A 13,198-nucleotide genomic window follows, 5' to 3' on the forward strand; every position below is an offset into this window, starting at 1 on the left:
TATTGGGGAAAAGAGAAAATAATAATGGGACAAATTCCAAAACACATGATTAGCTTAGAGCATCTATGTTTGAGTAAGTTGACAAGCTTTGAAGTGCATTATTTGCAATGGCAAGTCATTTAAATTACTTTTTGAACCTTGGAAAAAATTTGCCAGATGAAGATCCTATAATCAAATGACTCCCCTTCATGAATGCTTTATGACTTCATTAGTGAGAAGCGACTCAGCTGACTCTAATTACCCTGTTAAATTTTAATGTAGCTGGCTTCCAGTGCCTTGTTTGTACAGTGAACCTTGATTCTATTACCGACAGACCAGCTGGACTGACAGATGTAACATTAAAGGTGCATTATGTAGTTTTGGGGAAGAAATTTTAATCATTGACATCATTAATCATTTTTTTCATGTTTAAACAAACTAAATAAACAAACTGACCTCAAAGGACAACACACTTTCATACTGTTTTACTTTGTTTATATGTGGCGGACCCTGCCACCTTTCTAGCTTCAAACAGTGTTGTGGGGACCTTATTTTCCTCTGAGAACAGCTTGTTTATTAAGTTATGGAAAAAATAAACATATCGCAGCTCTGAGTTTGAATATTGTCTCCAAATCTACACAGTGCCCCTTTAAAGGAAAAAGGTAAAAAACAAACTTCAAGCCAGTGTTGTTGTCAGTACATTTTTATTTGAATAAAAAGTGCATTTTTAGCTAGCAATACAAGCCAAACGGCTGAATAATGGTGTAAATATATTTACATCTTGGCTACCAGCATATACGAACCAAGCTACAATCTAGAGTGTACAAAATGGCCAATTTCGTAGAGGGTCGTCTCTTGTTTCAAACTTCAGTGGTTTTTTTTTTTAAACGTTTGGCTGTTTTCCAAGTTGAAACATCCCATTTGTGCATCTTTATCAGGAACAACTTGTTGGACTGGCCAAAATGCTACTACATCAACGTCCTCGCTTTAGCAAATGGAGCAAATACAACTTGAAAAGTCATTGAAGATCATCCAGTGGTATTTGAGAAGACGGCTTGTGCATCTCTCTGATTGGCTCTTTATAGTCTTGGCAAGGAGGCGATGAGGATGAGGGATCCGGAGGGAGTAAGGGAGGATGTTGATGGAAGTGTCTGGTCTGGGTGGAGTTGAGAGGTCAAAGGAGTTCGTTCAGGTTTCCTTCTAGGTGGTGGATTTCTTTTCCCACTCCTGTCGATACAAAAGAAGGATGACATTTTGGTATTTTGAGATATGGAAACCAAGAACAGCCTTTTTTTAAACATTTTTTTTAATGTTTTCTCACGATAACAGGTCAATTTATCTCGTTCTTTTGTGAAAATGGCTTAAATCAGTTGCTAGTGTTGTCAAGCTGCTATCTATGCATGTTCGCGTGGCACTTCTGATCCCCGATAAACATTTAAGTGTGGAAAATAACTTTTTCTTGTAATAACAGGTTGACTATCTCATCGTCTTGTGATGATAAAGCTCCTTTTCTTTGGATAATAATAATACAATTGTGATTTTGAGATAACAGCATTTAAAAAATATATGAGATACACCTTCTCAAATATCTATCATCTCACCTTGGCTTTCTGCAGGACTTTGCCTTTGGTGGCCATGATGGAGGCAGGTCTGTTCTTTAGCGCAGATGCAGAGTTGACTGGGGAGGACGGGTCTGTGCTGACGTTGCTGTTGGAGGGTTGGACTGATGATGATGATGATGATGATGATGATGATACTGTTGATGATGATGATGTCTGGGGAGCAGGGATGGTGGCTGGTTTAGGCTGAGGGTAAAATAGTACAGAGGTAGTTAGAGAATCTGGCTTAAAGTGTTGAAAGAGATGGATGTTGAACGTTAAAGCCGGTGCACTGACCGTGGGCGTGTCCTGGAGGCTGCTGTCCAGTGTGGTCCCCAGTGTGAAAGGCCCCGACTCCACCTTCTTCAGACTCTCCTTCACTTCTACCAATCGCAGCTCCCCTTCCACCCTGCGGCGCTCCGCCTCCCGACACGCCTCCTCCTTCTGCTTCAGACGGGCTTCCAAAGAGGCCTGCTGCTTGGGATCTGAGGACGACAGACAGCTGTCAGTCACACACGTCAGTGTGTATAGGTGCTGTAACACACCACAGGAAGTGAGGTGATGTACCTTGGCAGGCGCTGAGCTCCTCTTTGCACTCCCTCCTCTCCTTCTTCAGGTTGGCCAGAGTGCTCCTCACCTCCTCCCGCTCTTTCTCCAGGCGGTCGCGCTCGTCGATGTAGCGCCGCATGTCCGCCTCCGTGCGGTTCTTGCCCAGTTTCCCTTCCACCGCGCCGGGAGACCCTGGGAATGAATAGTCAAAATTGTATACATTTCAGCTCATAAACACAAACTGATATTTATCATGATATTTGCCCAAAGAGAGACAAAAGACAGGGAAATGTGCACTCCACTGTGCAGCTGTGCCTTTGACTGTAGTGGATGCAGCCTTTCACTAGAGGGCGCCATGGTGACGTAAGATCACACAGGAACTGAAGCAGTATTGAGGGAAACAGTAAAAGCTGTGTTTACTCACTAAAACTCACTTCTAACTAAAACTCATTTTCTGCTTCAATTTGAAAATGCATTTCCAAATATATATAAAAAAACCTGTGTGCGCTCTCTCGTCCTCACCTATGGTATGTGCCTTGGGCCGTGCGGGCTTAGGGCTGAGAGGGAGCCCAGCAGCAGCCTGCACCGTCGGGCCTTTATGGATCTGGACCCCCGGGGAGTTGAAGGCCTGTGGGATTCCCAGACTGCTCCTCTTGGGAGTCTCCTGGCTTTGGGCTGAGGTCTTGACCAGTTGAGTTTGTGGCTGCAGTGGAGTGGGAGTCGCGGGGCACTCTTGTTCTGGTTTGCTGGTCGCGGAGGTCGAACTCGTTCCATTTGTCACAGGTGTTGAGTCCGTCTCAGTGCGGTTAGTAGAAGTGACCTGGAATCAGTGCGTTAAACAGGGAATTAAAGCACAAATTACTGCATATAAATGTAATCCAGGAAACATAAATAAGTCATGATTATGTACCTCTTTCACTTGAGATGAGGTGTCTCTCTGCTCCTCTGCCGGGACCGGGGAATGTCTAGAAGTATCTTTGGCAGTGGGGCTTTTAACCCCAGAGGACGTGTGGAGGAAGGAGCGTACAGGGATGAGGTCCAAGTAAATCCTGTTGTCAGCGTCCTCCTCTGTTGCCGCTGAGTCCTTGGTGCCTTGCGTGCACGTCTCATTCTGTTCCTGCAGATTGTTGTCCTCGCTGTCCGGCAGGCCGCTCTCTTCAGCATCCTGTATAACACCGGAGGAGGAAGTTATGAAACTGGAAAGTGGCCAGATGGAAGTATGTGTAAAAATGAAACTGAAATCGAAAACAAAACATGTTTCGACACAGTTCAAAATGGATGCCAGATGGTGGAGTTTGACTGAAACAATCAAAAAATCAAAAATCACTTTTTCTGACCCCTGTGTACTGAGAACATATCTGACTTGATCTAAAAAAAATCCCACTAAACATGTTTTGCATTCGCTGTGATAATCATCACTTAGTTACATCTGATATTGCGTTGCTTGTAATAGGTAGGGTCATAAGTGTTAGTTAAGAGGTAATAAGTACTTATGAGATGCTTATCAACATTAAAAGGTGCAATATGTAAGAACTGGCCCCCTGTTTAACTAACACTCCCATCTAGCAGGGTAAGCATATCACCAGAGTGGCTAGCTGCCGCTAACTGTATTCTGTTTATGACTGTGGCTACTGTTAGCAGTTCAGCTAACAGTTAGCACAGGTCCTTTGGACCGCTGCCTTGGAAAAAGAGGTATTCATGCCCAGAGCTAGCTGATTAGCATGCTAACCTGAGTAGATATCCCTGCAACAAGATACAAAGATGTCTTCTACATAATGTCAAAACAGGAAAGTGTTAATAATAACATAACACATTTATTATTAGTTTATAAGACATTTATAAGCACTTATAATAAACATGTTAACAGTTTATAGACTACCTCAGAACATTAACAGCCTAATGAGTTCCTTTTAATTCTTTATGACAGAATTACACGCACATTTATCGGCAACTTACAATTTAGCTATTGTTTCGTTGCAAAACCTTTACAGAGCTTTTTGTTATTGATTCATTAAGATTAATGCAGAATTTATTGTGCATTTATTAACCAAAAAAAGCTCTAAAAAGCTAAATATTAAACACATTTCTCTATAAAAACAAAAAGCGGAACGTACCTCCGGATCAGCTATGGACGCCACATCATCGTACAGTTCTTCAGAGTTGTTAGAGATGGTGGGTGGTGTGTCTATGTAGGTGTTTGGCTCTGAATACCTCCTCTGCATCAAGCTAGAGAGACACAAACACACGCAGAAACCCGGTTTAAATCATGTGCCTACACACAGCAGTGGGACCGGTGCCTGTTGAAGTTGACAGTATCTCACTAGAAGGAAGTCTTGGCAGCGGTGACGATGCTGGTGATCCTCTCAGCGTTGACGTAGTCGTACGTCAGCTCCTCGGGGTCCGTCTTGTTCCCCGTCTGTGAGAGCAAGAGGCCCAGCCAGTGGCCCATGTCTGCAGACGTCTTAGCCTGAGAGAGAGGAGAGAGGAAGGAGTGGAACAAAGTGCATTGGGTACATACCATGTACTTGCGACATCATGCGATTAAAACCCAATTGTGGTTTATACCGCATACCATCTGTCACTTTGTATTAATAACATGATTGCTACGGCATTAATTCCCAGCAGCATTTCAATATGAACGACCTCTTAAGAACTGAGATCTGAGAAACAGCAAGACACAACAGCTGGTAGGGATAAGAATTAAGGACAATTAAAGTGGAAATAGACAACTTTTATTTTTCAGACTTATAATTATCAAGTAAATACTGATTGCTCAGTATTTTGGCATTAGATTGCCTCACTTCCTCTTTGCTCCTTTGTCTGAGATCCAGGCTGGAATGTTTCCAGACAGGCTCGATTTACAGAACAAAATGACGGGCGTCTGCTATTGCGCAACAGGTAGAGTTTCGGGTAGGATTTCTTTTCCCTGTAACTATACGTAGTTTTCCCCAGGTAATGATGGGGCAACCAGAGTAACTGTGAAAAACAGCCCACTGTTTTACTCTGCATTCATCAAAGCTCTGAGGTTGAGGTCAAATTGGGGTTCTTACAGTTGATTCTTGCTTTGGACGGTGGCTAGGCTGCTAGCGGTAGCCTAGCAGCCAGAAAACAAACCAGCAGCTGCAAGGGAGGCCAGGAAAAGCTCGCGTTAGCAATCTGCCAATAATAATAAGCTACCACTTGGAAACACAATGGGGGGAAAGCTTAATGTTGTCTTGTTTCCACTTTTAAAGGTGCATTATGTAGTTTTGAAAACAAATAAAACTGTTAATATGTACAATATTTGCGAGGTAATATTACAAACTCAGAAATAGGTATTTCATATTTTTGCATATAAACTTGTCGATATATTTTTCTCTTCTGTTAAAATTTCCTCCTCAAAACTACTGAGAATATAACCAATAATATACTGAATATAAACCTAAGTGGTAACTTAAGACATGAACTGTTACCAACACACGCCGGGTTGACACATATTACTCAGAATTAAAATAGGTCGTCTGTTTTCGGTGGACCTGCTTCGTGAAATCAGAGAAGCTCATAACAAGAAAAAAAACAAGCCATAAATGTGTCAGCCCTCAAGACTAAACATCAAATTCCATTGCCTATGACCAAATATCCACTGTAGCAGGGTGGTACTGAGAGGCTAATGAAAAAGGGCGTAGCATCGGTCCCTGAAATCCCAGTACACCCACACCCTACACACACACACACACACACACACACACACACACACGAACACAAACATGCAGACCACCCTTTGGTGCACACGTATATTACACATGCTCAGTTTGATGTCAGCAGAAAGTGATTTCCATGAGGTCATGTTAGTGTTCAGGGTTCCTATAAGTGGCTGTATACCATTTCTCTTTTGGAGCAATGCTGATGTTTGTTTTTGCCGTTCCAGACATGTTAGACTTCTGGTGTTTTCTCTCACAGAGCAATGCTGAAGCAAGCTGTCATGTGAGGCAAACCACAGCAGATATCGTGGTCTCAACAGCTTCGTCATGCTTGTTACCCACCAGATCGGTCCCTTCAACAGCTGACACCCTTCACTCTGGTTAGAGAGTGTTAAACCATTCATTCAGCGGCAGCTGGAGAAATATTTGTTTTACCAAACAACTGTAATTGTATCCAGCTTTTACAGTCGTAGCACGATGAAAGTGACTAATAACCTAAATCCAAAACATTTGCAGAGACAGTGGTCATCTACCTCTAAGGTCGCCAGCTGCGTGCCGTCCATGTCGATCTTAAAGGAGTACAGGTGCTCGGGGCTGGGGTCGGGCAGGACGCTGCAGCCCTCCAGCGTCACAGCCGGCTGGCTCACTTTGTTCTTGCCCTTGTCCTGGTAAAACCACAGCTGCCCGTTCTTGATTAGACACCAGCAGGTCCGCCAATGGCTGTTCACCAACACGTTGAGGTAGCCTGGCAGAGGAAAGGAAAGGTAACGTAACCATGAGGCACCTGTTTCTCTTAGCATCTCATACTGTGTTGTTTTGTAACAGCAAAAACAAGTTCCAAGGCCGGCAGACCTCACCAGTGGTTACCGCTAGCCGTGTTTCCACTGCAGGAACTTTCCCCAGGGACTATTGGAGGAACTTTGGAGGAAGTCTGGAGGACCAGGGTGTAAATTAAGTTCTGGAGACTTTATTTTACCCCCCAAAAAGTCCCTGCTTGAGGCCATCATTTTATAAAATCTGCAGCTGCAAACCAGTTTTTGTTTTTTCTTTGCACTTCGACACATCAGCGTGGAGTTGGACAAGAAAGTACATGACGGATGGATCTATGATCATTGTTGTTTGTATAGGAAATGAAATGTGTGACAACACCTTCACAAGTCTCTAGACCACAGTGGAAACACAGATGACAACGGGCTGAACCTTTTAGTTTCTTGAAAGTATTTCCTGGAGTCTGACTGTGCCCATTTCGGCATTTTGCTAACGAGATTCTTGTTTGGAGGATATTTTTTCTGGTGGAAGTGGCGTGGTGTGGATAAATTCTTGAAAAACCCATCAATAAACAACTTATTTCAGGTGGTAAGGCACTACTAAAGAAGTGCACCTGAGTGACATTTAGTACACGCTTCAGTAGATCTCTGCTCACCTGAGGTGTCCACACATTTCTCTGGGCTCTCTAACGAGGACGTTTTCTTCTTGCCGATGTTCATGAGGTTGCTGAACTTCAAACCTGCGCCGTATTTTTTCTTCACTGTGAAGAGAAGGAGGAGAAGAAAGTTTTAATGATGCTCGCAGCAGCAGCATGCACCTCAACCCATATTTGTGGACCGGAGTAATGACTCACCATCTTTGTTTTCGGGAGTCTCAGCGTGGCTGTCGGTGCTGCTGCCGCTCTCTGACGCCACCGAGTGTCTCTCGCTCAGCTCTCCCTGGAAGTAAACATTAACATTTGAAACTCTGTTGTCTGCTTATAGACCGACAGGTTCTCTAAAGCATGAACGTTCAAAGTAAGTCCACCTTTGTACAAATGAGCCTCGGCGAGTCGGACACAGAGTGCTGGGAGTCACAGTTTTCGGCTGGTTTGGGACTGATCTCCTGAATCACCTAATGAACGAAGAGCAGGTTGATTAACGTCATCACCGAAACTGCACAATTCTTCTGAAACTTCAGCAAAGTTGAGTAATAAACCTGCCCCACTAGCATTTATTGGATCGGCTTACCCTCAGCCACTGCTCTGTCTGCTCCTTGCTCTGCAGAGCCAGCACGATGGCCTCTCCTCCCACAGGTACGATCTTCAGCTTGTGCTCTTTCCTCTTCAGCTGCTTCTCCTTGTAGACCACGCTGCAGCCCAGCAGACTCACATCCAGCAGAGGTGTCTGCTCCTTGGAGCTCTTATAGCACTGAGAGAGACAGAGATAATGTTAACTTTGAGATTTTACAGTACGAGGGCCGACTGTAGGCACCAGTTTGCGGTAGCGTATGGTGTCTTTACACTGAATTATTTGCTGTTTAATAAATATCAGTAATAAATGAAGGTGACCGAGACAATTGAGTTTTTCCTGTTTTCTCTCCCTGTTGTGTTTTTCCCTACCCGTCTATCATCCACTCATCAGCTGCCTCTACATAACCCTGGTCATCGCCTCTCTTTGGTGCCAGATTGTTCCGTCTCATGCAAGTATTATTATTATTTTAACACGTTGTGTAAACATTTACACATCCTGATATAACACGAGCCGTGATTAATATGGTTACAATGACCGCACCTTAGGCCAGTGGGTCAACAGCGCCTATTATTGAAAGGCTTTTGATGATGAGGAAGTGAACCCACAGATTAAACAAAGGAGAAACAATTAGTTAATCAATATAGCCTGGCAGGCTGTTTTACTCTGCTTCTTGTGTTTACGCTGAATACTAATCACCTTAGCGCTCTAGCTCTGTACTTCAGTGTGCATTAACTGAATTTTTGGCTACTTTAGGGCAGCGCAACGAACTGTAAATCCATCATCTAATAAAGGTAATATGGCGAATATGTTAGTGAACGGATGCTAAGCAGCATTAGAGATCATTCAGGGTTGATTTGTACTGATAACAGCTGCCCTTTACATGCATGTAGTCACTTTCTTCACTGTTAATATAAAGTGTAGGTTAATGCTAGCCTTGCTGCACAGCTATGAGAGTTTCTTAAATGTTTAAATAGTCTTTTTAGTTTCCCAGTTGCAGTCGGAGGATTGTGCATTTTGCCTGCATGGCATGGGCGACCTTCTTTCTCAGCCCACACGAGTAGAAAGCCATAATAGACCATCCTACTACTGCATTTATTTACAGGTTGATTTAATGGATTTATATTTTCCACTCTAAAAATAAGTGGCAAAACGAGGACAGCTTGTGCCAGCTGGACATGGACTATGAAATGTATTTTGAGGATTTGTTTGTTTTCACATTTTTCCATGTTGAGTTACATAAAACTGCTATGATTACAAACACAATACAAACGAATCCTTCCGTTCGTAACACCCTCTGTGCTCGTGACCGTGACTGTTGCACACCACACTTTGCTTCAGATTTTTCACACAGTCTTGTACCCACCAGCAGGCGATGGTCTTTGATGACGCACAGCTGTTTGGCCCACTGGCCCAGCCACTTCTTCCTCCACAGGAAGGCACAGATGCGGGCGTCCTTCATCAGCTCGATGGACGCCTCGGCTGACGGCCACTGGTGCTGCGCTGACGGCGACTTTCCTCTGGTCACCACCTCCTCCTCATCGTAGGACTCGTATGAACTGCTGACCGCTTCCCCGTCGTCTGAGAAACAAAAATCAGAAACTCGATGCTGTCACTGGAGAAACTGAAACATGTAAAGGTCACAAGGGGGGGGGATTAAATGGCATGAGTAGCAGCGATACACGTTACACTGTTAAATGAGTGTGAGGGGGCGATGATGCCAATGATTCCTTGATGTTGATGACCATCTTGAGTGGGAAGGAATCTTCTTGCAACAGTCAGGCTGCAAATAAGCCGTTAAAGGATTGATGACGATGGTGACAGACAAAAGATACCGAGATATGATGCGAAGGAAACAGGAAGCTGATAAGATCGGGCTTGAGATTTAGTTGTCTGTCTGCATGCAAGGCGGTGGTCATGCTGGACAACGAGGACTGGAGGGCATGCCGATCGGGCCGTGCACATTCTGGCTCATGCCTCAAACAAGTGCAGGACCAAGACATGCCGTACACAAACACACACAACCAGTGATAGAGAGGTAGCTACCCCTGTTGATAACAGCATACACCACACTGTCAGAGCTGTGCACTCGCATCCAGGGCCCTGAGAGGAGGCCAAAACGTGGAGGAGAAGGTAAAGAATAAGAAGAAGAAGAAGAAGAAGAAGAAGTTTGGAAGATCGCAAGAAAGTCAGGAGGGAAAATATCTATTTTTATATGTATAGAAAAGATAAATGTATAAAAAATCTTTACAAATTGCAGCACATGACAACAATAAAGGGTCATTGCTTATTTTTTTTGTAAGTGTTTTTAGCATTCCAGCATCAACCTACACACGTAACATTCTCAGCAACAGGAAACCAAAGTAAGTCGTTTAATTAGTCCACTTTTCCAAAATCCATGATGAATCCAAGTCTTCTGGCTTTTACGCAAAACTACGCATGAGGATGCATGAAAACCTCATCATAATGTGTCATTACTCGCCAATAACTAAAGGTATGCTTATTGCTTACGTCAGAGATGATCAGGTGAGGTCGTGTAAACGATAACATGCATCCTCTGACACGCATCTATATTCTCAGTGGCTGTGCTATCATGATATATTTACTTAAACTTATTTACCGCAGCCAGACATATGGCGTATGTCTTGCGGTGAAAGAAACCGCTTTCTCAGAAAACCTAATATTTTTCCTGTAGAGAGTACGTCACTTTACTGTCAGCCTGTTTCTATTATGGCTAACAGCTTAAAGGTTTGGGTTTTCTGAAGAACAGACGCAGCAGAGCTGTTGACTGTGCTGATGTGTTTGTCACGCACACCACTCTTTGGTTTTGGTTGGAACTTAGTGTTAACACGTATACGAACAGCGAGACACCACTTTCATTTTCAATAAAAGCAGCGCTGGAAATACATTCACATTTACTAAAGTGCTGTTTGTAAGTACAATTTTGAGGTACTTGTACTTGCAAACTTCCTTTTTCGACTACTTTAAACTTTCACTTTAAACTTTAAACTTCCTCTGCCAAACAATTCAGAGGGTAATATTGCACAGCTTTAGAGTAACTTACAGATTTAGATTAATAATATAAAATATAATCAACAAATTAATTATGATGTAGTATTATAATAAAATAAACTGTATTAATCCCTGAGGGGAAATTCGCTACCTAGCAGATAAAAAATACGAAGTAGTTAAACCACCTTCACCAGCTTCAACATTAAAGTGATAAACATGTGATTGTGATTATAATCCAATAATATCATATTCTTAAATGGGCCATTCTGCACAATAAGTAGTTAATTGAAGTATATTTTCATGTTAGGTGTGTGTTAGGCATTAGGACCAACCATAATAAATGTGCAGAAATATCCAATCTTCTCGCTGATGGTCTTGTTTTCTTTTTTAAGTGAGTAAAAATGTAATGCCTGACTTCTACACTGTGCTATTGCTTCTTAACTACAAGATTTTAGTTCTTCTTTCCACCGCTGAAGGAAAGGAGTCCACGGTTTACCTGGTGAACCACCAGCTTTTCCATGATGACACAGCCTGAAATGACGTTCGTCAAACACGAGGAACTCCTCTTCACAGGAATGCCTCTTTCGCAACACAACTGCAGCGTATCAAGTACTGAATCGAGCAATCCTTCAGCTGGTTCGCTGTGAATGGTCTGAGCCAGGGCTATTTAATTACAAATTCCAGGAAATGAACATGGGCCAGACATTTTCAACAGCTTATTTCAAGCTTTTTTTCTTTTGGTAATGACTAATTCTAACTCTTACTTCTCTGAATTTTGACTTTTGAAACTGCAAAAACAGAATAAAAAGGGAGCTGTAAGTGTGCAGAATCATGACAAGCATCAACAACAATAAAGGTCACATCCGACCCACTATATATATTCTTTATATAAAGCTTACATGTTTTGTCATACATCAGATTTATGCATGCTGGGCCACTCGGAGCTCATCCAGCGTCTGAGCTGCCAGTTCTTACCATTGAAAGCTTCCCCATAGGGCTGAGCCTCCTCGTAGTAACTCTCCGAGGTGTCTATGCAGGCTGGAGCGGGAACTACAGGTAAGGGGAACGGCTCCCGACCGGCCACGCCCTGACAGACGGGAGAAGGATGGAGGAAAAAGAGAGAGAGGGGTTAGGGAATTTATCAATCCACACTCACACACACACAGACACACACAGTATCGACATGTAAACCTCCCCCCAGGTTGGACATGTGTCTAATCCAGCTGTGTCGTCGGGACTAAGTAGGGAATTCCTCATGTAACCAATCCTCGTCCGACCCGAGAGAGTTACACGCCTGCCTTCGGGGAAGCGTGTATGTGTGTGAGCATGGAAATAGAGAGGGAGAGCATGTATGTTTGTGTGTGTGTGTGTGTGTGTGTGTGTGTGTGTGTGTGTCTGTTCGGTGTGTGGGCCCTGTGGCTTTCCTGAAATCAATCAGCAGTCTGGCTTCACTTCTGTCTTTCTTCTCATCTCCTGTGTGGTACCGACCGTCTGCCTACCCCTTCCAATACTGCTGGAAACTACCAGACTCTCTGCTGCATGGCTGCTTGAATAAGACTCATTCATTCAGAGCATCTCTATTACTTTTGCACTGAGCTACAGTCAGTTAATGAGCAACACATTCAACTGTCATCACAGGAGTGTTTAGGGTGAAGCCACGTACAGCTGAAGCTATACTCCACAACTATATGTCATTTTCTACACGTTTTTTTCGCTTTAACTTAGCATTATGACGCCTTAAACCTCACCCAGGAGACCATTAAACTGAAGGACATCTTTCAACATCTGTAAAATGGCAACAAGGTCTATGACTCATATCTTTTAAGCTGTCACACATCCATGCATGTGGTCATTGCTGCAAATTCTGCAGAAATTTGTGAGAAAACGACGTCAGATGAAGTATTAAAATGTTTCAGGGATACAGTCGCACCTTGTCGGACAAACACAGTTCTCTGGAATTGTGAAATGGCTGACAACAGCTTTTCTGTTACCAAGTACAGGATGATAAACGTCTATTCATCACACCCACGTTCACCTTCCTCTCTGTGGGAATCCCATCATCAGATGTTGATATTTCTGGCGCTTAAAGCTCACCGTCTGTGTTGACCAGGACGACTCTCATAACGGAAATACATTCTTTATCTCCTCGACCTGTGACCACAAGTCTCAAGCTATCTTACATCTATGGTGGCAGGCAGGAGGTGGCAGATATGCACATTTTTCTCCTAGTACATACTAGAACGAGACAGCGATCTCTGCATTCTTTCCAGTGGTAGAGAGAGAAAAATGAAGCACAGAGATAGGTGATATCCTTCTAGGGATGAAGAAGGAGGGGAAAACCTACAGGCTGAGACACCTGAGCTCGTATATTCATATCGCAACA

At 43.3% G+C, this 13,198-nt stretch overlaps 1 protein-coding gene across 4 annotated transcripts in view; it reads right to left on the bottom strand.

Annotated features, from left to right (window-relative positions):
• Positions 1-12: 12 nt before the first annotated feature.
• afap1l2 (actin filament associated protein 1-like 2) overlaps positions 13-13,198 on the bottom strand; it is a 40,827-nt gene continuing 27,641 nt past the window's right edge. For 2 of the 4 annotated variants that reach the window (XM_084342210.1, XM_084342211.1), the window contains exons 5-20: positions 11,791-11,902; positions 9,850-9,906; positions 9,170-9,384; positions 7,804-7,983; positions 7,601-7,687; positions 7,428-7,512; positions 7,230-7,334; positions 6,340-6,551; positions 4,448-4,593; positions 4,241-4,352; positions 3,037-3,291; positions 2,649-2,946; positions 2,145-2,318; positions 1,875-2,062; positions 1,581-1,784; positions 13-1,206 (exon numbers count right to left, since the gene is read on the bottom strand). In XM_084342210.1, coding sequence (XP_084198336.1) covers positions 1,180-1,206; positions 1,581-1,784; positions 1,875-2,062; positions 2,145-2,318; positions 2,649-2,946; positions 3,037-3,291; positions 4,241-4,352; positions 4,448-4,593; positions 6,340-6,551; positions 7,230-7,334; positions 7,428-7,512; positions 7,601-7,687; positions 7,804-7,983; positions 9,170-9,384; positions 9,850-9,906; positions 11,791-11,902 — 2,457 coding nt within the window. In that variant the 3' untranslated portion in view covers positions 13-1,179. The remainder of the gene's footprint in view (positions 1,207-1,580; positions 1,785-1,874; positions 2,063-2,144; positions 2,319-2,648; positions 2,947-3,036; positions 3,292-4,240; positions 4,353-4,447; positions 4,594-6,339; positions 6,552-7,229; positions 7,335-7,427; positions 7,513-7,600; positions 7,688-7,803; positions 7,984-9,169; positions 9,385-9,849; positions 9,907-11,790; positions 11,903-13,198) is intronic. The other 2 variants (XM_084342213.1, XM_084342212.1) reach the window with 2 other exon arrangements.

The sequence above is a fragment of the Pagrus pagrus genome (genome assembly GCF_965226575.1).
Source record: "Pagrus pagrus genome assembly, chromosome: 21".
In the NCBI taxonomy this organism is placed as follows: Eukaryota; Metazoa; Chordata; class Actinopteri; order Spariformes; family Sparidae; genus Pagrus; species Pagrus pagrus.